Source organism: Lupinus angustifolius, chromosome LG03 (genome assembly GCF_001865875.1).
Source record: "Lupinus angustifolius cultivar Tanjil chromosome LG03, LupAngTanjil_v1.0, whole genome shotgun sequence".
Classification (NCBI taxonomy): Eukaryota; Viridiplantae; Streptophyta; class Magnoliopsida; order Fabales; family Fabaceae; genus Lupinus; species Lupinus angustifolius.
In genome coordinates, this window is record NC_032011.1 from 23,774,446 (window position 1) to 23,795,542 (window position 21,097).

Here is a 21,097-nt window from a genome sequence, read left to right on the forward strand (position 1 = left end):
GTATTTAATTTTTATATATTTTATTTTTAGAATTATAATGTATTTGTTATAATTTTTATGTATTTATGATAATGTTCAATTTAATGTGAAAGATATAATTAATTAATGTGTTAGTGATGTTTATTTATGATTATATGGTCTTTTTGTAAAAATTAAATAATGTGAATGACAAAATATGAAATAGAAATTATACCATGGTGGAAGTTACACCATGTTTTGCCTTTATATATAGTATAGATATATAGATATATAGATATAGATAAAAGTGAAGAAAAAAACTATATATTAAAAAATAAAATCAATATCAATTACTAAATTATCACTAGTTGATATTTATTATATAGTGTTTGCATGAGATCTTGAATGAACTATATATTAAAAATGAGAGAAATTATATAGAAACTTAATAAGGATAGGATAATTTTATCATAATAACATTTAATATTTGCTTATAATTAATAACATGGAAATCTCCAAATTATCTCCCTATTTGTTATAAGAGAGGATTTATGCAAGCAAAATTTATGTATCACATATTTTAAAAAAGAGTATAAAATGTATGCACGGTGAGTATACAGATTTATATATATGTGCTTCATCATCCGATTATTTTTGTTGTTGAAAATCCAATAACTATTAAATATGTAATCCAATGATAATGTATAAAACTCATACACGGTTGGTGTATACATCTTTTTCCTTTTAAATTTTTTTTTTAATTTATTATAATTATACACACATATTATACAATATCCACCAAAGAATATATAGGCTTGTAATTTGACAAGGCTCTTGTAATATCTAATCTTATACAAATTAGAGAAAGAGAAGAGAAGAATAAGTTGATTTGTTAAGAAGTGAGAACCTACGACACATTCGATCCTTCACTCTCTTGTTTTCCGATCTTTCATTTTCATCAATCACGTTTTCTCTTTCCCAACATAATCTGCAAATTTAACCTAATTTCGTCACATGGCGTGGATTCGTTTGATAACTCAGGTCAGTTTTTTCTTCAATCTAACCCCCACTCCATCAATTTTCATCCTCTCTATTTCATTTCCATTTTATTATTATTGTTTGGAGAACCCTAAATTTATTTATTTATTTATTTTATTCGGGCTCAGGTTCATAATACTGATGATAGTCACATTTATCCAATTTTCTAGATTGAGTTATTGAAAGGGTCATTGTTTAGGTTTAGAAGATTTTTATTTCATTGTTATTGGGGAACCGTAATTTAATCAATTTTTTTATTCGTGATCATGTTCTTAATGTTGACATTTATCCATTTTGATAGATTGAGTTGTTGAATGGGTCATTGCTCAGGTTCATAATATTGATATTTATCCAATTTGCTAGATTGAGTTGTTGATTGGGTCATTGCTCAGGTTCATAAATTTTTTATTTCATTATTATTTGGAGAACTGTAAAGTAATTATTTATTTTATTCTGGCTCCGGTCATAATATCGACATTTGTCCAATTTGCTAGATTGAGTTGTTAAATGGGTCATTGCTAGGGTTCATGAGAATTTTCGTTCACTAGAGAGAGACTAGAAAGCTGGGTAGTTGGAAAATAGGGATGGTGTGTATTTTCTTTTACATTTTTAAACATAAGTTTTCCAACCAATGATAGCTAGTTTCTATCTAGTGTCAAATAAGTTAAGCAAACTGTATGCATTTCATGATCAATTATGTCTTACTTTGCACGAATGCAATTGCCATCTGTGATTGTATCTTGTATTAGTTTTATTCGTAAATTAATTTTATAGTTTCTTTTTTCAGGTAGCAAGGAATCAATCAGCATCTGGACAGGTCAAAGATTTGTTTCTTAGAAGCTATTTATCAGCTAATAAATTTGAAGGCTGTGCAGGTATAAAACCATTGTTCCTGTAGTGTGCGTCAGTAGTTTAAGTATATATATTTGCTTTTCTCATTCATAGTAGTTTTATATTTTCTGACTTGTGTTACTTTGGGGTTTATCTTTTGAAAAAAAAATTAGCAGTAGAACTATTTATACATAGATATTTTTCAAGTTGTAAATGCCTGTTTCTAACTGATGTCTAGAGTACCTGTAAATTTTGGCCTAAAACTTTTGTCTGTTACACTTGCCTTTAAATTTCTGTAGGAAATAGGCTCTTGTGTGCCCAGAAGAAATTCCAGTCCAGCTATGTTGGCAATCTGGCCCGTCGAGTACGTGATGCAGATGAAGCCAGTGAAGTTGCTCATCTTAAAGAACTTTACCGTCGAAATGATCCTGAAGCTGTAATTAGAGCTTTTGAAAGTCAGCCATCTCTGCATTCTAATCATTCTGCACTTTCTGAATATGTTAAAGCATTAGTGAAAGTTGATAGGCTGGATGAAAGTCAACTGCTGAAGACTTTACGGAAAGGTGACTGTTTGGCTCTATAACTGCTCTCCTTTTATTTTGACTATATTTGCAATTTTGCATATGTATTTACTTTGCCTTGTCTAATACTCTGCCTAATGTTTCTTGTCAATATTGCTTTTCTTATAGAATGAAGATTTTCCTCAAGCAAGCAATTAAATTTGGTTTTCTTCCTTCTACCTCTTCTGGCTCTGAGTTTTGCTTTTGAGTGTGTGCTGATTTGCAGATATTTAGATTAATGTTCCATAATGGTGTGGACATGGCCGAATTGCCCCTGCCAGCATTCACAACAAATATGGCCCAATTCCTAAAATCAAATATGGCTTGGGTTCGTGTGGCCCAATTCCTAAAATCAAAATTAGGGCTTTTCCTAGCAATATTATCAATGAAAAAAGGGGGAGGAGATAATAAGACTGACCCCCCTTTTCTTTCATATCGTTTTCTCAATTATTTTTCCTATCCCTCCTCCTTTTCTTTATTTGTTTCAAATTTGGTTGCCGCATTAGTTTCAGATCTGCGTTTATATATAAACATAAATTTATAATATTTTTTGTGAAATGATGTCATACTTATCATTCAGTCATGATCATTTCTCACTCTGCTAAACTGCGTAGGACATCACTAACCCTCACTCTTTCAGATTCAGCTTTGTATTATAGCTGATTTCACGATTCGTCTTTCGTCATTGTATATTATATATATATATATATATATATATATTATTGTCATCTGCCATGGCGAGTAGTCGCCTTTTGCCAGCGATTTTTGGAAAATCAACATGAACCGCCACCCGCCATTGATAGCACTGTTAGAAATTCCTTATCCTCTTCAGGCTATGGTTGGGAGAGGGTTATTATTTGGCATCTTTTTGGAGCTCTGCCCATATGTTTTTTGTGGTGTTTCTTTGGGTATGATTTTCAGAGGGATTGGTATGCTTTGTTGCATATTCTACATCCTAGCATAGTTGTTTTTCTTTCGCTTTGTTCTGTGAGGATGTCTTATCCTCTTCTCATGTACTATTCTCTTCTCTTACGGAATTTCTTTATTTATCTAAAAAAGAAAAAAATAAGCATTTATTTCTTAGCACACTTTAAGGACACAGTTATAACCAAGCGGTGTCTGATTTTTCAGGTGTTTCTAATTCAGTGAGGGAGGAAGAGAGTATAGGTGGCTTTTCTGCTCTTAGAAATGCGGGAAAACCTGCAAAAGATGCAGTGCTTGGAACTGCAAGTTTTCCAATTCATATGGTGGCTGCAGAAGGTGGGAATTTTAAAGATCAGCTATGGCGTACAATTAGGTCTGTTGTAGTGGTCTTTCTCTTAATTTCTGGTGTAGGAGCACTCATTGAGGATAAAGGAATTAGTAAAGGTATTACTATGTCATTGTAACTTATAAGCTGCCCAGGTTCACTCATTATTCAACCTGAATTTATTGGGCACATTGTTTGGTTTGTTTTTGAACTTTTAGGACTTGGTATGAGTGAAGAAGTGCAACCCAGTGTGGAGTCCAATACTAAATTTAATGATGTAAAAGGTGTTGATGAAGCTAAGGCAGAGCTGGAAGAAATTGTTCACTACCTACGAGATCCTAAGGTAGGCATCTTGAGCACAGATATATTCTCTCTTTTGCAAAGATTTATTCCTCTAATGATTGAGTGTTTAAACTTGTATCTCCAGAGAACAATGTCACCTTTCTATATCATACTTTTGTTAGTTATAATCTATATACTTCTTTACTGAGCATACAAGGCGCCCCTTTTCAGTACTATTTTGGATGACTTGTTTCCTTTGTGATAGCGCTTTACTCGTCTTGGTGGAAAGCTCCCGAAAGGTGTTTTGCTTGTTGGCCCACCTGGCACTGGTAAAACAATGTTGGCAAGAGCTATTGCTGGAGAGGCAGGAGTTCCTTTCTTCTCATGCAGTGGAAGTGAATTTGAAGAGATGTTTGTTGGTGTTGGTGCACGAAGGGTGAGGGATCTTTTTTCTGCTGCAAAGAAGCGATCACCTTGTATAATCTTCATCGATGAGATCGATGCTATTGGAGGAAGCCGAAATCCAAAGGACCAAATGTATATGAAGATGACTCTAAATCAGTTGCTTGTTGAGCTAGATGGATTCAAGCAGAATGAAGGTGTAATAGTGATTGCAGCTACGAACTTTCCAGAGTCACTAGATAAGGCTTTGGTAAGACCTGGGCGGTTTGATCGCCATGTTGTTGTTCCCAATCCAGATGTTGAAGGAAGGAGACAGATTTTGGAGTCCCACATGTCGAAGGTATGCTTTTACTTGTGGAAAAGAGTCTATGTTAATTTGTAGCTTCGGTTAGATGGTCATTGTTAGTGCTCACACTAAATTGGTGCAAAACATTGTAGTGTGCTTCCTTTGGGATATAATTGAGTGTCCATTGGATACTTTGTGTATACACTTATGCCTAGGATATTCTATTCATATCTATTTTCTCATTTAAGTTTTGTAATATTAATTGCATCATATTTTTGTGACAAGATTGTGATCTTAGTAGGAGAGTAAACCAAATGGAGGTTAGTCCAATTTCTAGAGTCAGACGAAGACCAAGAAAAACCTAGGGGAAAGGATTAGGAAAATATAGAGATCAATGCTTTATCAATGAACATGATTTATGATAGAGCATTATGGTGTCATTCGGTCCATGTAGCTGACCTCATCTGGTAGGACGAAGGCTTGATTGTTGTATTGTGATCTTAGTAGAAGGAAACATATGTAGGCATATTAAATGAGATATATTTTGGTCTTTTGCAGTGTCAGTCTGCCAGTCTAGATGTCTCTTTCCCCTTTTAAGTTACCATTGTGTAAACTGATATATATGTTGATCAATATGTACTTATTACTGATTTTTCATCTCCAATAAAATTCAGATTCTGAAGGCTGATGATGTTGATCTAATGATAATTGCTCGAGGAACACCTGGGTTCTCTGGTGCCGAGCTTGCAAACCTGGTTAACGTTGCTGCTCTCAAGGCTGCAATGGATGGTGCTAAAGCTGTGAACATGAATGATTTAGAGTTTGCGAAGGACAAGATTATCATGGGAACTGAACGCAAGTCGGCTGTCATATCTGAGGAGTCAAGAAAAACTACAGCTTTCCATGAGGGTGGCCATGCCCTAGTGGCAATATATACTGATGGTGCACTTCCTGTTCACAAGGCTACTATAGTTCCACGTGGGATGGCTCTTGGCATGGTTTCTCAATTGCCTGACAAAGATGAGACCAGTTTCTCCCGTAAACAAATGCTTGCTCGGCTTGATGTTTGCATGGGAGGTCGGGTTGCTGAAGAGATAATTTTTGGAGAAAGTGAAGTTACTTCAGGTGCATCCTCAGATCTTTCACAGGCAACTAATCTGGCTAGGGCAATGGTTACTAAATATGGTCTGAGCAATGAAGTTGGACTTGTCACACATGAATACCATGATGATGGGAGAAGCATGAGCTCAGAAACTAGGCTGCTTATTGAGAAAGAGGTGAAGAACTTGCTTGAAAGGGCTTACAACAATGCAAAAGCTATTCTAACCACCCACAATAAGGAGCTTCATGCCCTTGCAAATGCTCTTTTGGAGAAGGAGACACTTACAGGAAATCAGATAAAGGCTTTGCTTGCAAAAGTTAACTCCCAGCAGCAGCAGAAGAGGCATGCAGTTGAAGCTCAGGGTGGCAATTCACGGTCCAATGCAGCGGCAGCGGCTGCTGCTGCAGCTTCTGCTGTGACCAAGGGTCAGGGTATTGCCCCAGTAGGATCTTAGCAGGAAAAGGCATCAGTGACACATGCTACAAAACAACTATTACCGAATTGAAATGTGCAGATAGATTTGATGTTTTTGGGGTTCTTGTGGTTCCACTTCTGTGACTCCAACTCATTTCATGTATTATATTGTTGTGAGTTAGCTCGTTTAGGATACTCCTATTTATTAGCTCGTTATTTTGATATAGTTTTTGGTACATTTTATATAAGTTTTTTTTACACTCCAAAATTTTCATTTCCTTCTCCATTTTCCACTTCTCATTCTGGGCCTTCTATGAAGTTACTCCTTCAATGAAAGAGTAAAGCATATTAATAAGGTTTAAATATATTTTTTGTTTTTTATCTAATGTTTATTTTGGTTCTTTATGGGTTTATTTTGATTATTTATTTTTGAAAAAAAAATTCCTTTTTTCGAGACTGTTTGCTTTAGGCAATATATTATAGAATATTTTTAGTCATTTATCAAATCTCAACTATTTTTATCAAACAATTAGTTTATTAAGTCACTTACCTTACATCCACCTACATAGTAATCATCTTGTGATCAAATTATTTGCTAAAAAACAAAGTATAGATAAATGATCAAATTAAACATTCATATGGTGGCTGCAGAAGGTGAGAATTTAAGGATCAGCTATGGCATAGGAGTCTTTCTCTGAATTTCTGGTGTAGGAGCACTCATTGAGGATAAAGGAATTAGTAAAGGTATCAATATCATTATAACTTATGAGCTTCAGGTTCATTCATTATTCAACTTCAATTTATTTTGCACATTCTTTGGTTTCCTTTTCAACTTTCCTAGGACTTGGTATGAGCAAAGAAGTGGAACCCAGTGAGGAATCCAATACTAAATATAATGATGTAAAAGATGTTGATGAGGTCAAGGCATAGCTGGAAGAATTTTCACCAATTTTCATGGCTTGTGTCCTAAGGTATTGTGACCAAGTTCATTACTCCATGAAATTTCTCTTATAATGGCACTGAAAGTAATAAATATTCTGAAATACAGTATGTAACAATTTTTTTAGTTTGTATATAAATGATGAGAGATGTACCATTTTATTCAAGCAGAAAATAGAGAACTTGTTAGGAAATGAGTTATATTGATTTGGATAATAATGTTTAAATAACTTGGTGTAGTGCATACTCTTAGCTTGTGTGGACATCTTCTGTCACAAAAAGAGTATCACTCCACATGTCATTGTTTTATGATTGATCAACAAAATACTTCAATTATTAAAATTTTAAGACTAGGGTTGGAAACGAGCTGGACTGAATCGAACCAGAGTTTAACTCAATTCAGTTTGATAAGGATTTACTCAGTTCAAAACTCGACTTGAGTTTGATACGAATCATTTTTTAGCTTTAGTTCGGCTCGGTTAAAATTTATGAATGTCTCACATGACACATGTAGTTCAGGCTCATGCATGGTTAAGGTGTTTCCTCCATGAATCCTAGCAGGAAAAGACTTCCTCATACTTGCTAAAAAAATGTTGGTTTTTCATGTATGAGTTAGCATACAGAAGAGCATAGTTGATAGGACATTGACACAAGAAGTAGACTGGTCCCTCACTTCAATTTCTGCCCCATTAGCATTTCCGATCCGAGATGAGGGATTACTCTATTAGTCGGCCCATAATGAACCTACTTACTTTGCTTGTGAGCCATAAATTTATACCTTTAATATTTTGTATCAAGAAATCAAGTATGTTAATCCATAAAGAATATGTTAACATGAAATAACTATTACTTCAATAAAATTGGTATGTTATCCATCACTCCATGTCTTCTTTTATAAGTCATGTACTAGTTAGTTTAGCACAAACTAACGATATTTTTTTTTTGTTTTTAAAGAAAAACTATTGTTGATCATTTTATATCATTCTCGTTTAATGTCTTCAATTTATTTCATTACTATTAGTCCTCTTCTAATAATTTTGATAAAAATATAATTGATAAGTAATTAATATTGTTTAAACTTTCAAAATAATAATTAAATTAAAAGAAAATTTTGTGGAAAAACCACGGGATGTAGAAATATTCGGTCTTAGTTGCAAAATGGTAGTATATTACCGACGCGCGCGTTGGTTCAAGTGGTATATGTTTGATTTCCCTTAAGCAAAGTCTCGGGTTCAAGTCTTGTGTGGATGGAAAAAATGTCTGCTGGGAGAATTAGTCTCACGTACCTGTGGATATTCTCAGCTCAAATATGATTTCCTCCAGTGCGAGGATACATGAGAAATAAAAAAATGATAATATATTATCTTGTGCTCAAGTAATAAGTCTTCCTTTTTGTTGCTATAAAATGAGTTTGATTGAGTCAACTTGACTCAACTGGACTCTTTAAGAATCGAGTCAAGTTGATTTTTGAATGGAGCTCAACATGGAACTATTTTTTTAGTTGAAGTTTGGCTCAATTAAAGTTCATGAAATTTTGAGTAGATTAACTAACTTAAATTTATATTTCAAAGTAAGCATAAAGTTATAGACCTAAATAATGTTGGTGGTTTATATAAATTAAAAGTGCAGATAAAGTTTATGAATTTTAATAATAAATATACTACTAATGATTTTATACATGTATATTTGTATATAAAGTAACTCAAATTATAATAATTGTCAATGTGAAAAATGAGAAAAAATATGTATTATTTAATTTTATTTGAATTGTCAAAATTAAAAGATAAATGTGCACAATGTTTCTAATTGATCATATGACATTAATTAAGATTTAATCTTAATCATCCATACAGTTGTATGATTCTAACTTATTGTTTTTACAATTTTTATGTAAGAATTATTTTCACTTAAGTGACTCTCTGTATATATATGTAGATAATCAAATCATTTGATGATTATAATAAGTTGAAATTTACTTGCCTCAAGTTCGACTCGTTTATTGAATGAATTCAAAATTTAATTTAAGTTTAACTCATTTGGATCATAAATAAAGTTTATTGAACTAAATAATGAGTCGAGTTAAAGTTTATCCTTTACCCATTCCTAAATGTTGGTCGGATCATTTTTTTGAACCCTTTCTGGTCATAGACCCGAAGCTAACTCGACCTAAAATATTGTTTTAGTCAGCCTTTAAACCTGACCATAGACCGCTTGCAAAAGTTAACTCCCAGCAGCAGCAGAAGAGGCATGCAGTTGAAGCTCAGGGTGGCAATTCACGGTCCAATGCAGCGGCAGCGGCTGCTGCTGCAGCTTCTGCTGTGACCAAGGGTCAGGGTATTGCCCCAGTAGGATCTTAGCAGGAAAAGGCATCAGTGACACATGCTACAAAACAACTATTACCGAATTGAAATGTGCAGATAGATTTGATGTTTTTGGGGTTCTTGTGGTTCCACTTCTGTGACTCCAACTCATTTCATGTATTATATTGTTGTGAGTTAGCTCGTTTAGGATACTCCTATTTATTAGCTCGTTATTTTGATATAGTTTTTGGTACATTTTATATAAGTTTTTTTTACACTCCAAAATTTTCATTTCCTTCTCCATTTTCCACTTCTCATTCTGGGCCTTCTATGAAGTTACTCCTTCAATGAAAGAGTAAAGCATATTAATAAGGTTTAAATATATTTTTTGTTTTTTATCTAATGTTTATTTTGGTTCTTTATGGGTTTATTTTGATTATTTATTTTTGAAAAAAAAATTCCTTTTTTCGAGACTGTTTGCTTTAGGCAATATATTATAGAATATTTTTAGTCATTTATCAAATCTCAACTATTTTTATCAAACAATTAGTTTATTAAGTCACTTACCTTACATCCACCTACATAGTAATCATCTTGTGATCAAATTATTTGCTAAAAAACAAAGTATAGATAAATGATCAAATTAAACATTCATATGGTGGCTGCAGAAGGTGAGAATTTAAGGATCAGCTATGGCATAGGAGTCTTTCTCTGAATTTCTGGTGTAGGAGCACTCATTGAGGATAAAGGAATTAGTAAAGGTATCAATATCATTATAACTTATGAGCTTCAGGTTCATTCATTATTCAACTTCAATTTATTTTGCACATTCTTTGGTTTCCTTTTCAACTTTCCTAGGACTTGGTATGAGCAAAGAAGTGGAACCCAGTGAGGAATCCAATACTAAATATAATGATGTAAAAGATGTTGATGAGGTCAAGGCATAGCTGGAAGAATTTTCACCAATTTTCATGGCTTGTGTCCTAAGGTATTGTGACCAAGTTCATTACTCCATGAAATTTCTCTTATAATGGCACTGAAAGTAATAAATATTCTGAAATACAGTATGTAACAATTTTTTTAGTTTGTATATAAATGATGAGAGATGTACCATTTTATTCAAGCAGAAAATAGAGAACTTGTTAGGAAATGAGTTATATTGATTTGGATAATAATGTTTAAATAACTTGGTGTAGTGCATACTCTTAGCTTGTGTGGACATCTTCTGTCACAAAAAGAGTATCACTCCACATGTCATTGTTTTATGATTGATCAACAAAATACTTCAATTATTAAAATTTTAAGACTAGGGTTGGAAACGAGCTGGACTGAATCGAACCAGAGTTTAACTCAATTCAGTTTGATAAGGATTTACTCAGTTCAAAACTCGACTTGAGTTTGATACGAATCATTTTTTAGCTTTAGTTCGGCTCGGTTAAAATTTATGAATGTCTCACATGACACATGTAGTTCAGGCTCATGCATGGTTAAGGTGTTTCCTCCATGAATCCTAGCAGGAAAAGACTTCCTCATACTTGCTAAAAAAATGTTGGTTTTTCATGTATGAGTTAGCATACAGAAGAGCATAGTTGATAGGACATTGACACAAGAAGTAGACTGGTCCCTCACTTCAATTTCTGCCCCATTAGCATTTCCGATCCGAGATGAGGGATTACTCTATTAGTCGGCCCATAATGAACCTACTTACTTTGCTTGTGAGCCATAAATTTATACCTTTAATATTTTGTATCAAGAAATCAAGTATGTTAATCCATAAAGAATATGTTAACATGAAATAACTATTACTTCAATAAAATTGGTATGTTATCCATCACTCCATGTCTTCTTTTATAAGTCATGTACTAGTTAGTTTAGCACAAACTAACGATATTTTTTTTTTGTTTTTAAAGAAAAACTATTGTTGATCATTTTATATCATTCTCGTTTAATGTCTTCAATTTATTTCATTACTATTAGTCCTCTTCTAATAATTTTGATAAAAATATAATTGATAAGTAATTAATATTGTTTAAACTTTCAAAATAATAATTAAATTAAAAGAAAATTTTGTGGAAAAACCACGGGATGTAGAAATATTCGGTCTTAGTTGCAAAATGGTAGTATATTACCGACGCGCGCGTTGGTTCAAGTGGTATATGTTTGATTTCCCTTAAGCAAAGTCTCGGGTTCAAGTCTTGTGTGGATGGAAAAAATGTCTGCTGGGAGAATTAGTCTCACGTACCTGTGGATATTCTCAGCTCAAATATGATTTCCTCCAGTGCGAGGATACATGAGAAATAAAAAAATGATAATATATTATCTTGTGCTCAAGTAATAAGTCTTCCTTTTTGTTGCTATAAAATGAGTTTGATTGAGTCAACTTGACTCAACTGGACTCTTTAAGAATCGAGTCAAGTTGATTTTTGAATGGAGCTCAACATGGAACTATTTTTTTAGTTGAAGTTTGGCTCAATTAAAGTTCATGAAATTTTGAGTAGATTAACTAACTTAAATTTATATTTCAAAGTAAGCATAAAGTTATAGACCTAAATAATGTTGGTGGTTTATATAAATTAAAAGTGCAGATAAAGTTTATGAATTTTAATAATAAATATACTACTAATGATTTTATACATGTATATTTGTATATAAAGTAACTCAAATTATAATAATTGTCAATGTGAAAAATGAGAAAAAATATGTATTATTTAATTTTATTTGAATTGTCAAAATTAAAAGATAAATGTGCACAATGTTTCTAATTGATCATATGACATTAATTAAGATTTAATCTTAATCATCCATACAGTTGTATGATTCTAACTTATTGTTTTTACAATTTTTATGTAAGAATTATTTTCACTTAAGTGACTCTCTGTATATATATGTAGATAATCAAATCATTTGATGATTATAATAAGTTGAAATTTACTTGCCTCAAGTTCGACTCGTTTATTGAATGAATTCAAAATTTAATTTAAGTTTAACTCATTTGGATCATAAATAAAGTTTATTGAACTAAATAATGAGTCGAGTTAAAGTTTATCCTTTACCCATTCCTAAATGTTGGTCGGATCATTTTTTTGAACCCTTTCTGGTCATAGACCCGAAGCTAACTCGACCTAAAATATTGTTTTAGTCAGCCTTTAAACCTGACCATAGACCCGATTAAATATAATGCATACTCATTTTAGATAAAAATTTCTCAATATTATTTTTTATTATGAATATGTAATTTGACATATAAAATGATATATGAATATATAATTATTATTGATGTACATATGATGAAAAAATTAGAGAATCAATTATACTTTCGACCAAAACAATGTCATTACTCTGGAGACACATAAAAACTTGATGAGTGAGTGACTATGAGACAAGTCTATTTTTAAACCCGAACTGACCCTAAACTTGATGAGACTTGATCATATTCAAGCCACTCATAATCAGACCATAACAAATGAATGAATATGATCGGGTCATGCTCACCCCTAATTGGACACTTCAATACTAGAATGTTTTGGATGAAATATTTTTTATATTTTTAATTAAATAATAATAAAAAAGTTGAACCCTTCAAAAAAAAATTTGAGTACTATGTGTAATAATGGAGCCGTACTATAGATTTTTTAGAAAATGATATATCCTTCTTCTATATCCTCATATTAATTCTCGTACCACATTAAAGAAACATATGTCAAAAGGTGATACATTATTTGTTGATGATTGATTTACAAGTAACATGTTACATTTTTATAGCTAGGAGGATTAATAGAATAATTTAATATGAGAATATATCATTACTCAATCTTTTTATTTCAACTGCTGATTAGTAGCGGGAAAAGTGGAATTTAATTTAGTGTCTTTTCTTGTATGAAGTCAAACGAGCATTTTACTACATAAACAACGTGTCATTAGTCAATTATTACACATTATCATGCCAAATTGAAGATGGAAATACTAAGAAGAGATGTTTCCCAAAATGGATTTTATTCCTATATTAGTTACATATTTTTGTGATTACTTTTTTTTTTATGTTATTCTAAATATTTTGAGGTCTTATAAATTTAATATACATTTTATTTTACTTTCCAATTGTATTCTTATCTATTATTCCTCCTTTTTATCTCCTATTTTTTTAATCTAATTTCTAAAATGCCTTATATGGATTATTTTAGTTAAAATGTATTGGACTTTTATATCATTAAAAAATTATTAAACTATATGCATAAAATTAAATATAAAAATATGGATAACTGAAATATTTATTAAATGAATTATATAGTAAATAAATGTTACTCTATTCCTTTTAAAAATTATTTGAGATTTTTAGTTTTGATAGTTTTTATAAGACAATGTTTAGAGGTTTATGCATATTAATTGATTATGTTATTAAAATATACATATTAATTGATTAGGAAGGAAAAAGGTATTATTTAATTGAGTGACATGAGAAAATGGATAAGTCACATTAACGAAAAAACAATTTTAAAATAATACATATAATTATTAAAAAATAATAATTCTAACAACATTCCTTAATTGGCATATACTAAAAGTAATTTTATTAAGGGAAACAAAGTAAGAGTAAAAACATACCAAACTTATAACACAAACCAACGAGTATTGGTTCAAGTGATACATGCTTGATTCCCTTAAGCAATATTTTATGTCTTAGTCTTGTGGATGAAAGATACTAGTTAAGAGAGTTAGCCTCATATACTTATATATATTATCAGCTTAGATAAGATTATCTCTAAGTACGAGGATACATGTGAGAAACAAAAAAAACTGGAGTTTCCACCTAAACTTATTTAGGTATTAAAAGAAATTAAGGCATATGTCTCACATATTTAAAAGTTTGATTTGATTCGATCTCTTTAAATGGATTAAAAGAGTTTTTTTAAACATGAATATCTTATACTAACAATTAAATTATATTCTTGTGTATAATTTTATATTAAAATTTCATTATGTTAATATTAATTATATTAAAATAAATATTATTATAATATAACTAAAGCTGTTGGTCTTTAAATAGTTAAAGTCTTATTTATATATTAAGCTAAATCAATGTTGTGAGGATCATGGGTGATTAGACATCTACTAGATTTGAAAATGACTCTGATTTACGGTCTTAAATCTTGGTCTGACCGAGTTAAATTGGAATAATTTGGAAACTGGACCAGACAGTTCACTTAAAATAAAATAAAAAGCAGAACACTAATCTAATGTTTTGTTCTACTCCGATCCAAAAAAGATGAATAAATATTACTTCAATAAAATTATATAAAATTTGCTATTTATATAGAATTACAGATTGATAGATATTTTTTATTATATATGAAATCATCTAACTCGACTAGAAAATTTAACCATTTAAACTTAATATAAATTCTCTTCTAATTTGATATTCAATTTTTTAAAATAAATTATCATAGCCCGATATAGTTCAGCTTGATAGGCCTAACCTACTTTGAAAGAGGAATATTTTTTTGATAGGTTGGTATCTTTCCGGCATTCTCTTCCCTTCTATTCATATATCATCCTCATTTCATTGGCTACAAAATTCAATCCCCATCACCCTTCTATCTATCAGGGTTTTGTTTGACTCATTCATAAACAACCATTATTCCATAAACATAACTCATTGATCTCTCTCTTGTTCTCACCTTCATCATCAACAATGGCTGTGCTTCCTGATACAGAACCAACATCAAAAAAGTACATTTCATTGGAAGAACTGAAGAAACACAACAAAAGAGATGATCTTTGGATCTCAATCCATGGAAAGATCTACAATGTTACCAATTGGGCTAAACATCACCCTGGTGGTGATCTTCCATTGTTGAACCTCGCTGGTCAAGATGTTACTGATGCTTTTCTAGCCTATCATCCCATTAATGCATCAAAATACCTTCAAAACTTCTTCAATGGGTATTATCTCAGTGATTACGCTGTCTCTGAGGTTTCCAAAGACTATAGAAAACTCTTGTCCCATTTTTCATCCATTGGGTTGTTTGAGAAAAAAGGACATGGTGTTTTCTTCACATTGTGGTTCATGGTAATTCTGTTTTGTGCTAGTGTTTATGGTGTTTTCTTTAATGACAACCCTTTTGTGCATTTGGGTTGTGGTGGGTTGATGGGGTTGTTTTGGATTCAGAGTGGTTGGATTGGACATGATTCTGGTCATTATCAGATTATGGCAACAAAGGGTTTCACTCGTTTTGCTCAGGTTCTATCTGGGAATTGTCTTGCAGGGATTAGTATTGCATGGTGGAAGTGGAATCACAATGCTCATCACATTGCTTGTAATAGTCTTGATTTTGATCCAGATCTTCAGCATATGCCATTTTTTGTGGTATCTAATAAGTTCTTCAATTCCATTACTTCTTACTTCTATGACAGGAAGATGAATTTTGATGGTTTTACTAGGTTCCTTGTTAGTTACCAGCATTGGACTTTTTATCCGGTTATGTGTTTCGCTAGACTCAATTTATTTGCACAATCGTTCATCTTGCTGTTTTCCAAGCGAAATGTACCGAATAGGGTCCAGGAACTTTTAGGGCTGCTTGTTTTTTGGATTTGGTACCCTCTTTTGGTGTCATACTTGCCCAATTGGAGTGAAAGAATATTGTTTGTGATTGCTAGTTTTTCGGTCACTGGGATCCAACATGTTCAGTTCTGCTTGAATCATTTCTCTTCAAGCGTCTATCTTGGTCACCCGAGTTCTAGTGAGTGGGTTGAGAAGCAGACTAATGGGACTCTTGATGTGAAGTGCTCACCTTGGATGGATTGGTTTCATGGCGGGTTGCAATTTCAGGTCGAACATCATCTGTTTCCTCGGATGCCAAGGAATCATCTTCGGACAGTTTCACCTTTCGTTAAGGAGCTGTGCAAGAAACATAATGTGCCTTACCATTGTGTCTCATTCTGGAATGCCAATGTGCTAACAATTCAGACTCTCCGAAATGCGGCCTTGCTGGCTCGTAATCTGTCCAATCCCATTCCGAAAAACTTAGTTTGGGAAGCTGTTAATACTCATGGATGATTTGAACTTGGGTGGAGGAGCTCGCTAAAATTTTGATGTCCTTGAAATGCAGGCTAATACAGGTATTTATCTTGTTGTTATTATTTCAATAAGCACTTATGCTAGACAATGGATTGTTTAAGTATCATTTTGGTTGATGTAGTTTGATTTCATTATGCAAAAATTGGTCTCTGTATAGCCATTTGTGTCATTTCTGGGAATTCATCGCTGTTTAGAGCAACAAATGTAACATTTGTTAGATTCAAATGTGCTGAATTATCCTCTATTTGTCATTTCCTGCTTGTTTTTCATGTCAACTCGGTTGAACTTAGCAATTTTATAACACATTGTTAAACTTATTTCATGTACTACATGATTACCGTTATTATATATGATGTTTTTTGCTGTATTTGTATGGTCAATTTATGAGAGTGATCTGATAATTGCACTTGCATCAAGGAATGAGATGCCAAATTGAAATTGGCGCTATATGTTTTGTTATAAAAGAATTACACACAGACAAAAGTAACAGCTTTTTAATGACCATTTTGATTCAATATTAAGTAGTATTTGGATTTTGGATGAAGATATAGCAAAACTCCTTGCCAAATTATACATCCAAGATTCCGAATTTGTTCACAATTTTCACGATACATGTATCAATATGGATATGATGATCAGACAGCAATTCATGCTTGAACAAAAAATAGAGGGACATGTTGTTTCTAGATGAACAATGAAACAATGTTGTCATTGAAACTGGAACTTAATTTTAAGGAAAGCAAAGCCAAAAACCTTTAAATTTGTTACATGTTATAATGTTTAAGGAATGTTTTGAAGAAATTCTCTCTCAAAAGAGTGCGCACCACTATATCTGCCGCTGCTTATGATTGGTTAGAAAATTATTAAATTTTTAACTTAAATAATTTTTAATTATTAAGCTAATAATTGCAGAATCTTTAGAGTATTAAGACTATTAGGGAAGTGAATTTTGTCATGCCTAAGTTGTTAACAACATCATGTCTCATTTCTGGGATTGGAATGAAAAAGAGAGGTCAAGATTGTATACTAGACTCACTTTAAGTTTGTGCTCAACTTTCTTTTCTTCTTATTTTTATACTCTTAGAATATTGTGAGGTATAATTTCGATGCTTCAAAGCTTTGAAGGGTAAGGGAATTGTTGCCAAGGGGATGAAAAAGAATAATTTGTTGCATAGTGTTATTTTTTCAGACAATACATATATATAATATTGAAGTAATTAGAAATAATAAACGACCACTTTGTTTTGAGAAATCGTGAGTGAAAAAATATAAATGTAATACTTCAACATGTCCGCTGAGCATCCCACTTTGCCTACCAAAAAACTCCACAGCTGAAATGGGCATGATGGACGAGCATAATGTTTAAATCGAACACATTTTTCATATCATGTCCGCCCAATAATAACGAATTAATGGGACCCACATGCTTAATGCATATTGCCAATGCTAGCCAACAAATGTCACAACTAAGCGTGCCAATTCACTGCCATGGAAGCTGAAACAGTTAGGCCATAAATCCCTATGAAAACATGTGTCCTGAAGCTCAAGAAAATTATTTCGTAGTGCCCACGGCGAGACCTAAACAAGATCCTCTATCCTTAAATATTCATTCTCGTGTCCCGGATCATTTAATGTTTGTCAATAAGTCAAAAATAATATATTATTTTAATTTTATTTTATTGAAATAATATATTAACTACGCATATTTAGATATAAGTGGAGCGAGATATGAATAGAGACAACAAATTGAGACAAGTAATCCTCTTCCTATGCTTCCACATTTATAAGCCATACTCACAACATAAACAAAGTTGGGAACCAAAACAACAATAGATTTTGATTGGGCCAGGCACAAACAACCATCCCTAAATTCTTGCAAACAGCTATATATACATGTTTCTTTGGTCCCAAGCTAGCTATTAATAATGCAGCTGAAACAAATGATATTTGTAAATCATTTAATTGACAATGCATAATCAAACTATCTGCATGGACCATTAGACAAAGCGCAAACAATTTGTTCTTCTTTGCTTTAAGGTCACAATCATAAAAAACGACCACTCTCCTACACATTTATCTTTTCTAATAATGCCCAAGATGTGTTTCTCACCAAACCACAAACATGAAGCACATCAAGGATATAATTTGTTATTTTCAGCTCGGATATGATTATCTCAAATGTGAAAATACATATAAGAAACAAAAAAAACATTGTTTATTAGTACAATAGGAGAACTTTCCAAGTGATCGGAGTTATAAATTTAACTTTTTAACATAAGATGGGGTGTCTAATCTAACCCACTTAACTTCCTACAAAATATATATAACGAGAATTCATCCCTTCTCATATGTTGAAGAAAAATTGACAATGCGATAAAAGATTTTGACAGTGTCGATTAGTAGTTTAGGGTTCGTTTACAAATTGATTTTTAGAGGATAATGTAAAGAAGAAATATTTTTAATATAAAATATACTTATAAAAATGGTCTTTCTTTTCCCCCTCATATATAACCATTCTTATTCCCCCCCCCCTCTATTTTATAATAATATGATTGAGCAATTTCTTCCTTGAGATTGGATAGTGAGACTTTTACTTGTGTAACTTGAGAAAGTACATTTATTACTTTAAATAGGTTGCAATGTTGCATAGGTGGATTTCTATTAGATTAGATAAAACTATTATTTTATTCTCTAAATTTGCAAGTTTTTTTATAAGCATTTGTTCCTTTTTAAGTGAATAAGAAAAGCATATTTTAAAGGTTAGAACTAAAACACTAATACATTATATTGTATGATTTTATCCATTGAGTTAATTCTTATGATTAGTTTGAGACTTGAATTTTGGAGAGAAAAGAAAAAAAATTGAAGACTTGGATATTATCTGACAAATATATTTCATGGCTTACAAAACTTTTTTTTTCATTATTTTACTTCCAAAATACAATTGTCAAACTAACCCTTAGGAACTCATTTTATTAGTTATTGATTTTAAAAGACTGTAGTTTAATCCCTAGAATTTTAACCTTTAATCATGTTGATTAACCTATACATGTAAATACCTATTTGAAATCATAATTTCTATTACTAACTCGTCTGATATTTACAATTTCAAGAAGCAAATCATAATTCCCTATAAACCATAAACTAATGTAAAATGTGCAGATGTACTTGCAAATTAAAGACTGAAACAGTAATTTTTTCTTTAATAGTATTATTAAAACCATTGACAATTGCATTGGTAGTGAAGATAAGGGAATCTTGTATTCTCGTTGGTTCCACCATTGACTAGTAGACTTAAAAGTAAGATGAGACGAAAGAAGAAAAATAAAAGGAATTAATGGTTATAAAGAGGGGACACAAACTGCAAAAGAATTGGAATATATATAGATCCAACTCTAACTGTGCCTTGCCGACTAGAGCCAGAACCTACCATAATAACCACATGCACCTAAATTTAAAACACCCCATCACTATCATGCACTTCCCTTCACGCTCATTAATGTTTTCTTTCAACAACTTCTTCTCTTTTATATATCCTTCCTCACTTTAGGCCTTTTTTTCTTAAATTCTTGTGTTTTAAATTACGGTCATGGTTATAAAAAATGGGTCAATGGGTTTGCTAAGGCAGTTGTCTAATATGATTTAAATAGGTTAATATCTAGTGTTTTAAATTGTAATAACATGTGTTGGTTTAATTGTTTAAGACTTCATTGGATCCTTAAGATCGAGAGTTCAATTTTTGTGAGTGACTCATGTTGGGAAGACAGCCACAAACCCAAAAAAGACAATTCTTTACCCAAAAAGTGAAAGAATACCCTTGATAATACCAAAAAAGTTACAATAACAATTATAGTTATTTTATAGGAAAATAAGTCGTATAAGTATAACCGAAAATGCAATTTAAAACACCAATAATATTTAACACATAGGACCATAGGATTTCCCCTACAGTAAGAGGTACCATAGGAAGGTTATAAAATAGAATGCATTTAAAGATCTGTACACTACCCACTGCCCTAAGATCAAAGGGCACCAATTAAAAGTTTTTGAGATCTCTGCTTTGGCCCCCCCAAATTAAAATGTTCACCATACACACCTGACAAAAGGGTGATGAATATGTTCCTTTACTTTGATCAATCCTCACCTACTAGTACTATTACATATGAGTGAAGAAGTTGCAATGAAGACATCAATAACTAAACTAAACCTAGTTACACTGTTGTGCCAGTAGTTTGTTGCAGTTCAAGTGATTTTCATGATCTAATGTAGATTCTTTTTAAACATTGTAACAGTTTTTTATGGAAATAATAACTTTTCTCTTCACTTTATGTATAAATAAAAGGAACTATAGCACAATGTTAAAAAAAAAATGTTAGAGGATCCAAATCTAAATTAAAGCTGTAGAAAGAAGAAAAAGAAATGGACTAATAATGTAGCATTGCAGAGGTGTGTGTAGTTTAATAGTAGAACCAGATCTGTAGCTGGTACACTTGGTGGACATGTATAGAATTCATAAAAGATAGAACAGCACCTGATCTGGTGCACTTAGATCAAAATATTAAAGATTTGTTTACAAGCTGTATTTTGAAGAAGAACAAAAAAAAAAGTTCTAAAATACAAATATGACACGATTATAAAGTCTTCTTTTTCCCTTCCAAAAC

The 21,097-nt window shown here is 31.9% G+C and overlaps 2 protein-coding genes across 3 annotated transcripts; both read left to right on the plus strand.

Annotated features, from left to right (window-relative positions):
- LOC109343826 (ATP-dependent zinc metalloprotease FTSH 4, mitochondrial-like) lies at nt 798-9,678 on the plus strand. 2 transcript variants are annotated; one of them, XM_019582306.1, is made up of 8 exons: nt 798-999; nt 1,784-1,871; nt 2,127-2,390; nt 3,519-3,755; nt 3,855-3,979; nt 4,184-4,660; nt 5,281-6,025; nt 9,282-9,678. In XM_019582306.1, exons 1-8 carry the CDS (start codon nt 973-975, stop codon nt 9,416-9,418), a joined length of 2,100 nt encoding a protein of 699 aa, XP_019437851.1. In that variant the 5' UTR covers nt 798-972; the 3' UTR covers nt 9,419-9,678. The 2 variants fall into 2 exon arrangements, with proteins under 2 accessions (XP_019437851.1, XP_019437850.1); XM_019582305.1 differs by lacking the exon at nt 9,282-9,678 and having other exon boundaries at nt 5,281-6,422.
- Nucleotides 14,880-16,759, plus strand: LOC109343827 (acyl-lipid (9-3)-desaturase-like). The gene has a single exon (XM_019582307.1). The coding sequence runs from the start codon at nt 15,051-15,053 to the stop codon at nt 16,413-16,415; it is 1,365 nt and encodes a 454-aa protein (XP_019437852.1). The 5' UTR covers nt 14,880-15,050; the 3' UTR covers nt 16,416-16,759.

Excerpts from the sequence above, each read along its gene's own strand:
- LOC109343826 (XM_019582306.1), top strand. The coding sequence starts at position 973 with ATGGCGTGGATTCGTTTGATAACTCAG. Across the intron at positions 1,000-1,783 it reads GGATTCGTTTGATAACTCAG|GTAGCAAGGAATCAATCAGC; the intron begins GTCAGTTTTTTC and ends TTCTTTTTTCAG. Across the intron at positions 1,872-2,126 it reads TAAATTTGAAGGCTGTGCAG|GAAATAGGCTCTTGTGTGCC; the intron begins GTATAAAACCAT and ends AAATTTCTGTAG.
- LOC109343827 (XM_019582307.1), top strand. The coding sequence starts at position 15,051 with ATGGCTGTGCTTCCTGATACAGAACCAACATCAAAAAAGTACATTTCA.